Source organism: Eptesicus fuscus, chromosome 19, assembly GCF_027574615.1.
Source record: "Eptesicus fuscus isolate TK198812 chromosome 19, DD_ASM_mEF_20220401, whole genome shotgun sequence".
Classification (NCBI taxonomy): Eukaryota; Metazoa; Chordata; class Mammalia; order Chiroptera; family Vespertilionidae; genus Eptesicus; species Eptesicus fuscus.
Window position 1 is genome coordinate 32,457,275 of NC_072491.1, and position 17,060 is coordinate 32,474,334.

Sequence of the window (17,060 nt, forward strand, 5' to 3'; positions counted from 1 at the left end):
AATGATCATAAATAGTTTGCTGAGCAATGTTTAATCTTTCTGCAAGTTGTTTTTGAGTTTGACACGCATCTTCACCCAATAATGCTTGTAATTGTTGGTCTTCAAACTTTTTCTGTTGACCTGGACGTTCTTTCTCTTTCACATCGAAATCATCACTTTTAAAGCATTTAAGCCAGCGTTCACAAGTATCTTGAGATGGAACATGTTCATCATAAGCTTCCCGAAGTATACGACAACTTTTTCTTCAAAATAAAGTAATGAGTTAAAACTTTCCACAAATGCTCTTTTTTCGCACGAAATTCGACATTTTTAAGCATAAAAATATCTATGATGTTAACACCGTCAGCAAATTTGACATATGAAGTTTTAAAGCTTGCTGTCAATACAACAAAATAGCATACATATCAAATCGCATATAACATATGTGTAACTCCATCTATTGAAAAAAATCTGCATTATTAATTGGTACACCTAGTAAATAACACAAGTATATTAGTATAAACTTGGTTTATAGGGCTCCTTAGATACAATAAAAAAGAAATGTCCATATTGAAGTGGTTTTTTGAGCATTTGGCAGATAGCATGTAGTCCAGCTATTTTAAACTGGGTAATTGCCAAATATAGTAAGTCGAAACCAAAATCATGTTTTGAACTTAATCTGTACTGTGGTGAAATATATCTCCAGCATTTTCAGTTATTTATCTGTTATACTTAGCATGTAGCAGCTTCAGATTGGTTGTAGTTGGAAAACTTAAACTGAAAAGGATTGGACACTGAAACTACTAGGATTTTATTTTTTATTAGAGGCCCGGTGCACGAAATTCGTGCATGGGGGTGTGTGTCCCTCAACCCAGCCTGCACCCTCTCCAATCTGGGACATCCCTCCACAATCCAGGACTGCTGGCTCCCAACTGCTCGCCTGCCTGCCTTCCTGATTGCCCCTAACCACTTCTGCCTGCCAGCCTGATCACCCCCTAACCACTCCCCTGCCAGCCTAATTGATGCCTAACTGCCCTCCCGTGCACGCCTGGTCACCCCTAACTGCCCTCCCCTGCAGGCCTGGTCCCCCCCCAACTTTCCTCCTCTGCCGGCCTGGTCACCCCTAACTGCCCTCCCCTGCAGGCTTGATCGCCCCCAGCTGCCCTCCCTTGCAGGCCTGGTCCCTCCCAACTGCCCTCCCCTGCTGGCTTGGTCCCTCCCAACTCCCCCCCCCCCTTGCTGGCCATCTTGTGGCGGCCATCTTGTGTCCACATGGGGGCAGCCATCTTGTGTGTTGGAGTGATGGTCAATCTGCATATTACTCTTTTATTAGATAGGATAGAGGCCTGGTGCATGGGTGGGGGCCAGCTGGTTTTCCCTGAAGGGTGTCCCAGATCAGGGTGTGGGTTCCCTTGGGGTGTGGGGCAGCCTGGGCGAGGGGCCTGTGGTGGTTTGCAGGCCAGCCACGCCCCTCGGCAACCCAAGCAGAGGCCCTGGTATCTGGGCTTTATTTATCTTCTATAATTGAAACTTAGTAGCCTTTAGCGGAGGCCTGGGCCGGCCAGGGTGTGCAGGAAGCTTGGCTTCCTCCATCGCCGGAGGCACCCCTAGCCTCCTGCTCGCTCCATGGCCGCAGCCATCTTGGTTGCGTTAATTTGCATACTCCTAATTGGATGGTGGGCGTGGCTTGTGGGTGAAGCTGAGGTACAGTCAATTTGCATATTACTCTTTTATTAGATAGGATTTATTTATTTCCACTGTGAAGAAACTACTAACATTTTAGTTGGATGTATTTAGGGTAGTGGTCCTCAAACTTGACTGCACATTAGAATCACCTGGAGAGCTTGGTAAACTACAGACTGCAGGGTTCTACCCCAAAGTTTGTGATTCAGTAAGTCTGGGATGGTGCTGATTGCATTCTAACAAGTTTCCAGATAATGCTGATACTGCTGGGGTAAGTGTTTTAGGGAAACCGTATAATTTATATCTTCCAAGATGATCCATACTTTATCAGAACAAGAGGAATAACTGAGCCTGCCCCTGGTAAACCAGGATAATATAAGGTCATCCTAATTTTACATAATGGAAAAACTTTTTTACAAAGAGGTTTATGTAATAAAATTGTCACCTGGTGGATGACTCATGCTACCCAAGTTGTATTTATTATGTTAAATTGCGAACAGATGATTCAGTCAGATTTCTCCCTTGATTCCTGTCCTTGTAAATGTTAATTAAAAGATAATAGAAGTATTCTAGATTCTTTAGCTGATTTATTTTGCCATGAGTACTGGCAAAATTATTGTAGATGAGTTCTTGAGTTCTTTCATTGGATGTGTAGCTGGATTAGATATTAGAAAGTAATTTCCAAGTTTGTTTTTGTTAATCTTCACCCAAGAATATTTTTTTCCGTTGATTTTTTTTTTTTTAAGGAAGAGAGTGAAAGGGAGGGAGAGAGAGAAACATCTAAGTGAGAGAGATACATCGATTGGTTGCCTCCTGCATGTACCTGACCAGGCGAGGATTGAGCCCACAAAAGAGGTATATACCCTTGACCGGAATGGAACCCACGACCCTTCAGTCCGCGGGCAGACCTCTAACCACTTAGCAAAACCGACCAGGGCCCAAGTTTGTTTTTTATAAGCCCCAATAATAGGTACATATTATGTTACAACCCAGTGTTCGTATATGTTCTAAAACAAAAGTTCCCAAACAGTACTATCCTAACCTTCTATAGTACTAGTATATACAGTCTAATATTTATTATTTTGTTCTAGTCATTTTTTAATGCTAGTTGTGACCTAACTGGTTATAGTCTACTGTTTAAAAATCACTGCACAGCCGGGCTGGTGTGGTTTGGGTTGAGTGTCTACTCAGGAACAAAGTGGTCACTGGTTTGATTCCTAGTCAGGGCACATGCCAGATTTTCGGGCTCAATCCCCAGGAAGGGCCAGGTAGGAGACAGCTGATAGATGATGTTTCTTTCTCATCGATGTTTCTATCTCACCATCCCTCTCCCTTGCTCTCTCTTGAAAAATCAATAAAAACATTTAAAAAAAAAATCTTTGCGCAAAGGACCTCTGATTTCAACAAACTGTGACATTCTAAGATTCTGAAAGGTAGGTAGTTATACTTCACTTTTCTCTACTCTGATTCTTCTCAAACACTTCTAGCCATTCTCCACCATTACAATAAGGTAATGGGAGAAGTTGTCAGGAATTAGGAAAGAAAGGAAAATGATGCTATTTTTACCACATTCTGCTACCAGGTGTCTTGCTGTTAGCTTTAATAGTCTGTCATTTATTCCCTGTGAAAATTGGCATATGCTCCATTTTATTTTCTAATTTTTAAAAATTTAAATTGCATCTAGCTTTGTATTTGTGAAAATATTGCACACAAAAAAAGACAAATGAGGTCTTTGCTAAGAAAATCTAAGCTCAGCTTATATTCAGAAACATTCAACTTCAAAATAAATTTGACTTACCTTAATAAAGGATGTATTAATCATACTAGTTGTATCAGTCAGTGTCCAACTAGGAGACAGAAAACACACAGGAATTTGAACAGGGGAAAGTCTAATGTAAAGAATCATTAACTATAATGTGGAATTAGAATAATGGAAAATCAACTAAGAAGTAAAGAGAACACTAAGGAATACAGTAAGCAGATAAAGGGCATAGCTACTACCCGTGAGACTGAGGCAGAGCATGGAAGGAAGGAACAAATCCGGCATCCATACCTCCTTGGAGGGGCATGGTTGAGGCCCACTGGATGGCAGAGAATTTCACTGAGATGCCAAAAGTACTATATTGGAAAATTCTGGAGAGAATTCAGTAAACAATTCATAAATTTTAAATTGTATGCAGATCTGAGTAGTGTGATGATATCTCATGCTGTCCCACTGTATCCTGCCCAGACATGAATCATCCCTTTGTCCAGTGTCTCCACATTGTAGACGCTTGCCGCCAATTAGTCCCTCAGTAGCCATCTGGATTATCAGATCAGCTGTGGTGGTATTGCAGTGCTCATGTTCAGGTCACCTTATTTTACTTACTGATGGCCCCAAAGTGCAAGAGTAGTGATGCTGACAATTTGGATATGCCACAAAGAAGCCATAAAGTGTTTTCTTTAAGTGAAATGTGAACGTTCTGGACTTAATACGTGGGGGGGGGGGGGGGGGGGGATCATATTCTGAGGTTGCTAAGATCTATGGTGAGAACAAATCTGTGAAATTGTGAAAAGTGAAAGTCATGCTAGTTTTGCTCTACCTCAAACTGTTAAGTTATAGGTACAGTTCATAAGTGCTTAGTTAAGGTGGAAAAGGCATTAAGTTTGTGGATGGAAGATAAGAGCAGAAAATGTGTTCCTATTGACAGCAATGTGTTGCACCAGAAAGCATTGTGCCTTTAGGAAGATTTCAGCAAGGGGTTCCCTGAAATGAGTGACCACGTTCAGATAACCTTTATTAAAGTATGTTATTACAATGTTTCTATTTATTATTTATTGCTAATTTCTTACTGTGCCTAATTTACAAATTAAACTTTATCATAGGTATTTAAATATAGGAAAAATCATAGTATAAATGGGGCTCAGTACTATCTACAGTTTCAGGCATTCACTGAGGGTCTTAGAATGTATCCCCCCAGATAAGGGAGACTGCTGTGCAAAAAGGTGAATGTTACTGCTTTTAAAGAAGGAAGGTGGATGTATGAACTGACAAAGCATAATTTAATAAGTGCTTAATAAAGTATGTATAGAATATTCTGGCTTTGGCACGGGATAAAGTGTCAGCCTTTAGGCATTGGGGAACAAAAAAGAAGGAGATATAGTATCTTTTTTATTCTCCACATGCTAGCTCTTGTATTCCTCACAATCCTATCTAATAAAAGAGTAACATGCAAATTGACCATCACTCCAACACACAAGATGGCTGCCTGAATGTGGTCAAAGATGGCTGCCCCCATGTGGACACAAGATGGCCACCACAAGATGGCCTGCAGGAGAGGGCAGTTGGGAGGGATCAGGCCTGCAAGGAAGGGCAGTTGGGGGCAATCAGGCCAGCAGGGGAGGGCAGTTGGGATGACCAGGCCTGCAAGGGAGGGCAGGTGTGGGCGATCAGGCCAGTGGGGGATGGCAGTTGGGAGGGACCAGGCCTGCACAGGAGGGCAGTTGTGGGCGATCAGGCCAGCAGGGGATGGCATTTGGGAGGGACCAGGCCTGCAAGGGAGGACAGTTGGGGGTGATCAAGCCTGCAGGGGAGGGCAGTTAGGGGTGACCAGGCCATCAGAGGAGAGAAGTTGGGGGCGGCCGGGCCTGCAGGGAAGAGCAGTTGGAGGGGGGGGAACCCAGGCCTGCAGAGAAGAGTAGTTGAGGGGACCAGGCCTGCAGGGGACTGCAGTTAGGGGGGACCAGGCCTGCAGGGGAGGGCAGTTAGGGGTGACCAGGCCTTCAGGGGAGGGCAGTTAGGGGCAATCAGGCTGGTAGGGGAGTGGTTAGGGGGTGATCAGGCTGGCAGGCAGAAGCGGTTAGGGGCAATCAGGAAGGCAGGCAGGCGAGCAGTTGGGAGCCAGCAGTCCTGGATTGTGAGAGGGATGTCCGACTGCCCGTTTAGGCCCGATCCTACCAGGGGACTGCAGTTAGGGGGGACCAGGCCTGCAGGGGAGGGCAGTTAGGGGTGACCAGGCCTTCAGGGGAGGGCAGTTAGGGGCAATCAGGCTGGTAGGGGAGTGGTTAGGGGGTGATCAGGCTGGGCCTGGTGGCCGCTCCGGCCTACCTCTTTGGGGCAATCCATCGAGGAGCCCCAGATGGGTGGGCGGGGCCTACCTCTTTGGGGTGATTGATCGCGGAGCTTTCACACTGTGAGAGGTCACAGGCCAAGCTGGGGGACCCTCCCCCCTACCGAGTGCATGAATTTTGTGCACCGGGGTCCCAGATTGGAGAGGGTGCAGGCTGGGCTGAGGGACACAACCCCTGTACACGAATTTCGTGCACTGGGCCTCTAGTAGTCTTATGAATAAGGTAGGTGGTAATATGATAACCATCTATACTAATAGCCTAGCCCTGATGCCGTAATGCCCTCATGCCGTCACAAGATGGCTGAGCGTGCAGAGGAGGCGGGGCCTGGTGGCCGCTCCGGCCTACCTCTTTGGGGCAATCCATCGAGGAGCCCCAGATGGGTGGGCGGGGCCTACCTCTTTGGGGTGATTGATCGCGGAGCTTTCACACTGTGAGAGGTCACAGGCCAAGCTGGGGGACCCTCCCCCCTACCGAGTGCATGAATTTTGTGCACCGGGCCACTAGTCCTATATAATAAAGAGGTAATATGCAAATTGACCATCACTCCAACACACAAAATGGCCACCCCCATGTGGACACAAGATGGCCGGCAGGGGAGGGCAGTTGTGGGCAATCAGCCCAGCAGGGGAGGGCATTTGAGAGGGACCAGGCCTGCAAGGGAGGGCAGTTGGGGGGAACTAGGCCTGCAGGGGAGGGCAGTTAGGGGCAATCGGGCTGGCAGGGGAGCAGTTAGGTGTCGATCAGGCTGGCAGAGGGAGTGGTTAGGGGGTGATCAGGCTGGCAGGCAGAAGCAGTTGGGGCAATCAGGCAGTCAGGTGAGCAGTTGGGAGCCAGCAGTCCTGGATTGTGAGAGGGATGTCCGACTGCCCGTTTAGTGGGATTGGACCTAAACGGGCAGTTGGACATCCCTCAAGGGGTCCCAGATTGGAGAGGGTGTAGGCTGGCCTGAGGGATACCCCCCCCCCTCCCCCAGTGCATGAATTTCACACATGAGGCCTCTAGTCTATATAATAAAAGCCTAAGCAACCATTATGGCAGAATGACCAGTCACTAAGATGCGCACTGACCACCAGGGGGCAGACGTTCAACGCAGGAGCTGCCCCCTGCTGGTCAGTGCACTCCCAAAGGGGGAGCCCGCTCAGCCAGAAGCTGGGCTCACAGCTGATGAGCACAGTGGCAGTGGCAGGAGCCTCTCTGGCCTCCACGACAGCGCTAAGGACCAGCAAGCAGGTGGGCAATAAGAATTGAGGGGTCCCGGACTGCGAGAGGGTGCAGGCTGGGCTGAGGGGACAGCCCCCCGCCCCAGTGCATGAATTTTGTGCACTGGGCCTCTAGTTATATAAATAAGCAGACAAGGCCTAGAGACCTGAAACAACTTTTTCTACCAGTATCATACACAGCATTCAGATGTAATCCAGCATATTTGTTATCTCTTAAATTGGTGGTGTACTTTGAAATGCAGAAAGCTACAATAGTAAAAGTTGACCAAATGTAAAGCACAGGACTAGGTACTACTATGAGGGATTTAAAAAGTGGCTCCAGATGGTGTGGCTCAGTGGTTGAGCATCTACCTATAAACTACGAGGTCACAGTTAGATTCCTGGCCAGGGCACATGCCTGGGTTGTGGGCTCAATCCCCAGATGGCAGCATGCAGGAGGTAGCTGATGTTTCTCTTTCTCCCTCTCTCTTCCTCTCTCTAAAATCAATAAAAACATTTTTTTTTAAAATAAAACACTGGAAGGGCAGAAGATTGGATGTTGTGGGTGGGGTTGAAAGATGACATCAGAAAAAGAAAGACAGTTCAGGGGAAAAGGAGAGGTTAAAACTTAGGTAAGGATTTAGGCTACACAGTGACTTCCTTCAAAGAGTATATATGATAGAAAGGTAAGGAAAAAAAGAGTTATTTTGTGGTGGAGAAACTTGGCAAGCTACCTCAGCTAGGTGATCAAGGTTAACATCAGTAGTAATCAGTCAGTTGATAGTATGTACCCTTATTTTGATGTGGTAAAAATTGTACATTGTGATCTTTCTCCCAAACACCCATAATTACAGTCAATCATGGGAGAAAAAAAAAAAAAAATCAGACAAAACCCAATTAAGGGACATTCTACAATATACCTGACTAGTACCCTTAAAACTGTTAAGGTCGCCGAAACCGGTTTGGCTCAGTGGATTGAGCGTCGGTCTGCGGACTGAAGGGTCCCGGGTTCGATTCCAGTCAGGGGCATGTACATTGGTTGCGAGCACGTCCCCAGTGGGGGGTGTGCAGGAGGCAGCTTGTCGATGTTCTCTCTCATTGATGTTTCTAGCTCTCTATTCCTCTCCCTCTCTGTAAAAAAATCAATAAAATATATTTTAAAAATAAGTAAAAATAAATAAAACTGTAAGGTCATCAAAAACAAGGAAAGTGAGAAACTATCACAGCCAAGAAGAACCTAAGGACACATGACATTCAAATGTAATGTGGTATCCTGGGTGGAATCGTGGCAGAAAAGGCATTAGGTAAAAACAAAGAGGTTTCCTAAAGAATGCAGGCTAAGTAATTAACTACTCAAGTTAAGGCTTCTCCACTAACTGTTGTGTCTATAGGTGCTCAGCAAATAGTAAAAAGAGAACTCATTAAAAATGTTAAAACTCTTAAGTGATATAACCATCAGATGATCTAAATGGTAGAGTTAGAAAGGAATATCATCTATCTACATTTTCTGGCTCAATTCTCTGTACATATAGTACAAATCACATTGGTAATCCCTCTCAGGCAGCTATCTTCCTGAGATAGTGAGAAAAATTCAGAATTAGCTATATGTGCAAATTTACTCTTTTTTAAAATTTTGTATAAGCGTTTATTTAGGCCAAACTGATGACAATGTCCAGGAAGCAAGATCTCAAATGCTTTTCTCTCCTTTTTAAATAGACAGCTAAGACAATTTTTGTAGTAAGATAGGAAGGAAAGAAAGAGGCTTTATAACACTTGCTTTGTATCCATTATGTACTGGAGATACATTCTTTTTTAAAATATGTATTTTTTATTGATTTTAGAGAGGAAGGGAGAGGAATAGAGAGAAACATCAATGATGGGAGAGAATCATTGATCGGCTGCCTCCTGCACACTCCCTACTGGGGATCGAGCCTGCAACCCAGGCATGTGTCCTTGGCTGGAATCGAACCTGGGACCCTTCAGTCCGCAGGCCAACGCTCTATCCACTGAGCCAAATCGGCTAGGGCTGGAGGAGATACATTCTTGAATGTGGCCTCTATCTTAATGGAGCTCGTGTTCTGTTAGTGGTCATATTCTGTTGTGGGAGAGCCAATCATTCAGCAAAATTAAGTGCCTTATCTCTCATAAGACAGCAAGTGACAAGATGTTCATTGTCCTTCTCTCATGAGTTTACAATCTAGAAGACATTGAACAGCTTAGTTTAAGTGTCACTTCCTCAGAAAGACCTTCTCTATCCCTTCAGTCTAAATTCTCTTCTGTTACTCATCCTAATAACACTTTATTCTCTTCTTTCAAATGGTGATTATTACAATTATTTCACATTACAATTCATACAAATTATTTGGGCATTCATCTCTACCTGTATTAAACTATAAGGATGGAAGCAAAACAGTTTTCCACACAATTGTATTTTCAAGTCCCTGGTGCAGTGCATAGTTAGCATTCAATAAAGACTTTTTGAATAAATGAATGAATGAATGAATGGAAATGAATGAATGATGTCTGCCTTTAGTGTTTTGTAGAATTACAGGATGCTATCAAGCAGGCAGACTTGGACTCTAGTGTGAGGATAAGTGCCTGAAAATGAATAGGGAGATGGTGGTATTGATATTCAATATACAATTCTGATTAGAAGGCAAGTAGGACAAATATAGGAAATAGGCCTTCAATTTAGGAATGTGGAAGTTATTTATAACCTTAATGCAGTGAAATTTGGAGGTAGAGTGAAGGAATGCAATTCAGATTATAGTTCATCCTGAAATGAATTAGTCAGAAGATACAAAAGCTTTTTCCAGAAAAATTGATCCAAACACTGCTAGCTTATTTATTTCTAGAGGCCCGGTGCACGAATTTGTACATGGGTGGGGTCCCTCGGGGTGGCCTGTGGGGGGATTGGGCCTTAGTTCTCTCCCCCAGCCTTGGCATCCCACAGTGGCCTGGTACCGCCTGCTCACCTGCTCCACCATCCTTCCGCGGTCCCGCTCTCTTGCTGCCTCCACTGCTGAGCACCACGTCGCCGATGCCCGCCATGTTCTATGCCACCCCCTGGTGGTCAGTGCATGTCATAGCAAGCGGTCGAACTCCTGGTCAAACAATTTGCATATTAGGTTTTTATTTAGGATAGAAAAGAAGATAAACTACAAAAAGAGGAAATTGTTTTTAGATATTTTTAGTATTACACAAAAAGGAAACATGTGAACACTTAATAGCATGAGTACTGTGGTAGAGGCTACTGGGAGGACCTCAGTCATCTTCTGGGAGTTATTCCCACTTTCATCTTTCATATTGAAATGTTGAATGAATAAGAAAGGATGAAAGGATGTTTTGGATTGGTTAACATCTTCCGTCTAAATTCTCAGTCCTCTAATTTCTTTCTTCTTCTTTTTTTTTAATCCTTACATGAGGATATTTTTCCATTGCTTTTTAGAGAGAGTGGGAAGACAGAGGGAAAGACAGAGAAATATCAATGTGAGAGAAACACGTCGATTGGTTGCCTCCTGCATGAGGCCCAACCAGGGCCCAAGCCAGGGAGGAGCCTGCAGCCGAGGTAATTGCCCTTAACTGAAATCAAACCTGGGACCCTTTGGTCTGCAGGCCGACGCTCTATAGCCCTCTACTCTCTTAAGAGCACCGGAAACTCTGGCTGCCTGTTTTCCTTGTGCTTTTGTAAAATTTCTTAATTTCTGTGAGTTTGGTGTCTCAATTTTTTTTTTTTTTTAACTTTCAGGTGTTGGTAAATCATGTTTATTGCTACAGTTTACAGACAAGAGGTTTCAACCAGTGCATGACCTTACTATTGGTAAGTTTTATAAATGAGATGAGAAGCATTAGAAAATTTTGGGTAGTGGAAATGGAATATGCTTCCAGTCGGGAACAACTAGGGTCCAATTGAATAGTTATGAGTCCAAAAAAAATCAGTGAAACTATTTGTTGCTGTGCAGAGTTCAGTCTCCATAACTTTTAAAAAATATAAGTATAATTAATATTGCCAATTTTGTAAAAGTGATTGATATGCAGCAGGACATTAATACTTGCTTTTTAACTTTTATTGTTGAAAGTATTACATATATCCCCCTTTTTTCCCCATTGACCCCTTCTAGCCTTCTCCTGCCCCCCATCCCAGGCTTTCCCCACACTATTCTCTGTGTCTATGGGTTATGCATATATGCATACAAGTTCTTTGGTTAGTCTCTTCCCACCCACCCAAGACATTAATAATATTTTTTATTTTGTTTAATGATTAAACAAATGAGAGACAATATAGCATAGGGGGAAGAAGCATCTTAGAGCCCTGGAAACAGCACCTGTACAGTGGTCCTGCAGCAGAGGTGGTCTTAGCCGGTCAGTTTCAGTATCTTCATCCCTCTACCCCAAATGTCAGTCCCAGAAAAGCAGCATCTGCCTGCCTTGTCTGCCCACCCTTGATATAGTAAAGGGCCTGTTTCTAGTTTGTAGTTGTTTTTTTTGGTCAAATTTAACATTGTGCATTGGATTAAAGAAATCTTTTTTTTTAAATATATTTTTATTGATTTCAGAGAGAAAGGGAGAGGGAGAGAGAGCGAGAAACATCAATGATGAACCACTGAACCAAACCGGCCAGGGCAGCTTATATCTTATTAGCACCTCTACCTTAGCTCATATGTTTACTAAGGATAGGAGCTGTATTTGTAAAAATTCATCTGTATATCACCTGGCATAGTATGTCCTCCAACTAAACGTCTTTTTTTTTTTTTAATACTTAAATGTGAAATATATTCCCATTAGATTATGTAACAAATCGTTTTCTACTCTATTCAGGTGTAGAGTTTGGTGCTCGAATGATAACTATTGATGGGAAACAAATAAAACTTCAGATATGGGATACGGTAAGTATAGCAAAAATACATTGTATGACTTGAGTAAAGTTCTATAAAAGTACATTGTGTGTTTGTTTTGTTTTCATGTTATTTTATGCCTGTTATGATTTGTTAAACACAAACACCCCTACAGACATGAGATGAAATGTAGTACCAGAAAGATTAGTTTTTCTCCTTTTTTTTTTTTAAATCCTCACCTGAGAATATGTTTGTTTATTTTAGAGAGAGGGTAAGATGCGGGGGGATGAGAGGAGAAAGAGAGAGAGTGAGCGAAACATCCATGTCAGAGAGAAACATCGATCGGTTGCCTCCCATACATGCCCTGACTAGGAATTGAACCCTCAACCTTTCAACCCACTAAGCCACACCAGCCAGGGCAAGATTAGTTTTTTATGCACTATTTTCAACAGGTGTACCCCAGCTATTGGATGTTGGTGAACATGAATGCTCAGGCTGTGATCTAAACATAAATACTACAGAAAATATGTTTTTAAGAAAAACAAGCAGCATGTCACATATATACACATGTGAGGTAAAATATGAATGCCAACACTAGAGCCTTGATCTGACAGTGCATTAATTTTACAAGTTTGATTTAGTGTCAACCACTTGAAGCCACGTTGCTTTCAATCCTAATTCTATCATTTACGTTCACTGACTGCCTATTACTTGCTATATAATTTAAAAAAATCTTTTTATTGAATTTATTGGAGTGACATTGGTTAATAAAATTATATAGGTTTCATGCCCAGCTAGTGTGGCTCAGTGGTTGTGCATCAACCTATGAACCAGGAGGTCATGGTTCGATTCCAGGTCAGAGCACATGCCCAGGTTGCGGGCTCAATCCCCAGTAGTGGGTGTGCAGGAAGGAGGCAGCTGATTAATGATTCTCTCTCATTATTGATGTTTCTATCTATCCTTCTCCCTTCCTCTCTGAAATTAATAAAAATGTATTTTTAAAAATTACATATTTTCAGGTGTGCATTTTATAATACACCATCTGTATATTGTATTGTTTTCACCACCCCAAGTCACATCTCCTTTCATCACCATTTATCCTTCTCTTTACCCTCTTCTAACCTTCCCAAGCCCCCTTTCCCCTCTGGTAATCACCATACTGTTGTCTGTGTCTATGAATTTTTTTTCCTTTGCTTAATCTCCTTGACCTTTTTCACCCAGCCCCTCTCTCCTCTGATAGCTGTTTATCTGTTGTTCTCTGTATCTATGAGTCTGTTTTCTATTTTGCTTGTTAGTTTATTTTGTTCATTAGATTCCACAAGTGAAATCTTAAGGTATTTGTCTTTCTCTGATTGGCTTATTTCACTTAGCATAATACTCTCCAGGTCTATCCATGCTGTCACAAAAGGTAAGATTTCCTTTTTTTTTTTTTTTGTCCAATTTCATTGTGTAAGTGTACCACAGCTTTTTTATCCACTCATTTACTGATGGACACTGGGCTTTTCCAAATCTTGGTTATTGTAAATAACGCTGCAATGAACATAAGGGTGCATATATTCTTTCGAATTAGTGTTTTGGGTTTCTTCTTGTATATTTACGGCAGTGGAATCGCAGGGTCAGAAGGCAGTTCCATTTTTAATTTTTTGAAGTAACTCCAACTGCTGTCCATAGTGGCTGCACCAATCTGCATTCCCACCAATAGTGCACAAAGGCTCCCTTTTCTCCACATCCTCTCCAATACTTGTTGTTTGTTGATTTTTTTGTGATAGTCATTCTGACAGGTGTGATGTGATATCTCATTGTGGTTTTAACTTGCAACTCTGATGATTAGTGACATTGAGCATCTTTTCATATGTCTATTGGCCATCTGTAGGTCCTCTTTGTAGAAGTGTCTATTCAGGTCCTTTGTCCATTTTTTAATTGGATTGTTTGCCTTCCTGGTGTTGAGTTTTATAAGTTCTTTATAAGTTTTGGATATTGATTGGCAAATATGTTCTCCCATTCAGTAGACTGTCTTTTCATTTGTTGATGGTTTCCTTGTGCAAAAACTTTTTAGATTGATGTAGTTCTATTTGTTTATTGTTTTCTTTTGTTTCCCTTGCCTAAGGCTATATATCAGAAAAATTAAGGGGTAGTTTTCTTTCCTGTGTCTAAAAGGGTGGTGCCTTTGAAGACATCATGACTCCGCCCCCAAAGAATTCCAGAGCTTTCACCTGTAGGGTGCTAGGACCCAGTGGGTTGTTCCAGAATTTAAGGAATGTTTTAAAAAAACTGCTTTTAAAAGTTGTTTTCTGAGTGTCTGCCTTATAGGCTTTTCTCTTATTTTTCATTGGTTTTCTTCCTTTCATACCTGACTTCCAAAACTCTTTAATGTACGTTATCTGACAAATATTAAGGTTGGTTCTACACTTAGTTTATATCTGAGTGAAACAGTTTCCCAAATTGTTGTTTTGTAGTTTGTCTATACCATGGATAGCAAGGTACACTTTAATTAAGAATCATGTCTATTCCTGGCCCAAGACATTTACAAAACTATTCTAGAGTCCTTCAGGGAAAATTTTGCTAAATCTTATGGTTAATTGTATCAGCTTTAAAGAAATGATTTTTCCCCCAATGACTAAGTCTCAGTATCTTAATATATTTGTCATCCATTGTATATTCATTTCCAGTTTCAAAAATAAAAGTAAGGCATTTTCCTTGAAAATATCCACAACTACCATGTATTCTTTCTTTTGAGAATAGTTGAGTCCAGCTACCAGCAGATACTTCTGGAGGCCTTGCTGGAAGCAGTGATAACAGCAGATCACTGCCTCCCTTAAAGCACTCTCCCTCGGCCCTGTGTCACTTTTTATCTTTTATCAGAAGTCAGATGTTGATATTCTTCATCTCTGTCACAGTAAGTCAATGAAGGAACGTAAGTTGCACTCAGTTCCTATTCATTTACCCATGACAGAGGGCTTAAGAAGTCTCTTCTCACTATTAGACCCTCATCTAGCCTTTATCCACCTCATTTTTCTATTCTTACTAGTCATTTGCTTTTTATCACTGTTTCATTCACCTTCCACATAAATTTTATTCTCACCCAAAATTTGTAATATGAATGTTTTAAGTCTGTATATCTACTCAATTTCTCTAGAAATATTTTTATTTTATATTTACAAATATTTTTTACCTCAAGTAAGAGTTAGTGAAACTATGTAAAAAAAATCATGTGAATTGTACATGCTAAAAATACCTTTTCAGCACAGACATTTTCTCAGTCCTTTATAAAATATGTCTGTTTATACCCAGCGCCTCACCCAAAAAATGAATATTTTTGTGTATCAATGAAGCAGTAAGAATGGATGACCAGAATTCGGTGGGGATAGGGGAGGGGCCTGGAACCAAGCACTGGGAACAATCCTGCCTCTGTCACTCCTGTCTGCTCCCATCCCCCCAACTCCCAGAGTTGAGAGGCCTTGGGAGGCCCAACTACTTGGCCTCCTTCTGCAGCTGTTCATCCACTCTTTCTTGAACAACCGCAGGGACCCTATATTAGACATATCAGTCTACTCTGCTGTTTACTTCCCACCTATGGTCTCTATTTTCTCTTAAATGGCTGCATTAAAAGAATCAGAAGTTGATAATCACATCCTCTAAGTCTTATTTACAGCCCTGTTTCTCTTAGGATCTACTTGACTTTCTATAGGAAAGTCTCTTAAAGGGCCTAAAATTATAGTCCTGGTTGACTTTTCTCAAACATCCTTGCTGTGGGCACTGAGGCAGCCTAAAAGTCACTTTGATTCTTACTAATGTCACTGTTGTCCAAAACAGAAGTCTTGTTCCTGCATGTAGATCTCAATGCATGAAATTCTCAATTTCCTCGATGATAGCAGTTCCTTGATCACTGGTCTAGATTTTTAAGTTGAGTCTGTTTAGTGAAGTACCTGAGATTTCATGCTTGTGCACTAGACAACTTACTTGGCTGTTTAGAAATCCTTTTTTTTTTCTTCTTTTTGGTTCTTGGCTAGGGTTTGATAACTGGAATTGTTAGATAAGTGACTAACAGTGAAAGTAAAAGTTAATACTGTAATACTGATTCTCACATATCTTAATTTTCTAACTTTATTTGCTCTTTGGGATCAATCAAGATAACATTTTAGTGCCTACTATAAATATACTTTACTATTCTGTTAGGATATCCCTCAAGAACCAAAGAGGAAAACAGATAAGCATTTGAGCAGTGTGTTAGTTTTATCCATTTGGTAGTATTAGAACTAAATGATTACATGAAAGTGCTTTTGGATTTGTGAGGAGAAAAGGATAACTATGGGCTGTGGTAGACGAGCTTGATAGCTTTGTGAGAGAATGGGGCTTGAATTGGTTATCAAAGGTTGTAGAAATTGAATAGTGATTTTTTTAGTCAAAAAAATAAACATACAAAAGCAAAAAAAAATCAGAATATAGATCAAATATCAGACAAAAAAAATAGCTGTAAGCAAGCCTTTTATTGACTAAGAAGATAAGATTCTACCCGATTTGCTCAGTGGAAAGAGCATCAGCCTTCAGACTGAAGAGTCCTGGGTTTGATTCCATTCAAGGGCATGTACCTCGATTGCAGGTTGGATCCCCAGTTCTAGTTGGGGCATGTGCAAAGGCAAAGGCAGCCAATTGATGTGTTTCTCTCACATCGATGTATCGATGTTTCTATCTCTCTGTCTCTTTCTCTCCCTTTTACTCTCTCTAAAAATCCGTGGAAAAAATATCCTCAGGATAAAATTTTGGAGAAACAAATAGAGATCAACTCCTAAGAGCTTCAGGGTATTTAGAAAGTTTTAAGCAGTAGCTTAATGAGAGTAAAGTTGTATGTTATAGAGGTAATAGGAGAGGAAGAAGAGTTAAATTGCCAACCTGGTTACTATAAAAGTTATCAACAGAAAGAATCCAGTTTGGGGGAATCTTTATGTGGCAGTGGAAGTAAATTTTAAAGGTATGGGGAAACTAATCAAGTTTATTTGACTTAGCAGTCCTCACATGAAAAAATGAAGGTCTATAAGGCTTCTTTTTCACAAATGTTTTATGACTCTGATTTTAATCCTAAGCATTACTAAAAATGGAACTTACCCATTATCTTTCAAAGCCGATTCACTCTATTATACTTTGTGGAAATCTGGGTATCTTCGCTGATGTTTTACAGAAATCAACAGCTGTATTGTCCACTCTGACCACCAGGTTTTTCTGATGCAATTCACTTACCTAGTCATCCTCATCTCAT

General features: G+C 41.7%; 1 protein-coding gene across 2 annotated transcripts in view; it reads left to right on the plus strand.

Annotated features, from left to right (window-relative positions):
• RAB2A (RAB2A, member RAS oncogene family) overlaps window positions 1-17,060 on the plus strand; it is a 76,111-nt gene that overhangs the window by 21,882 nt on the left and 37,169 nt on the right. For both annotated transcript variants that reach the window (XM_054708235.1, XM_008143309.3), the window contains exons 2-3: window positions 10,720-10,791; window positions 11,790-11,857. In XM_054708235.1, the coding sequence (XP_054564210.1) occupies window positions 10,720-10,791; window positions 11,790-11,857 (140 nt within the window). The remainder of the gene's footprint in view (window positions 1-10,719; window positions 10,792-11,789; window positions 11,858-17,060) is intronic.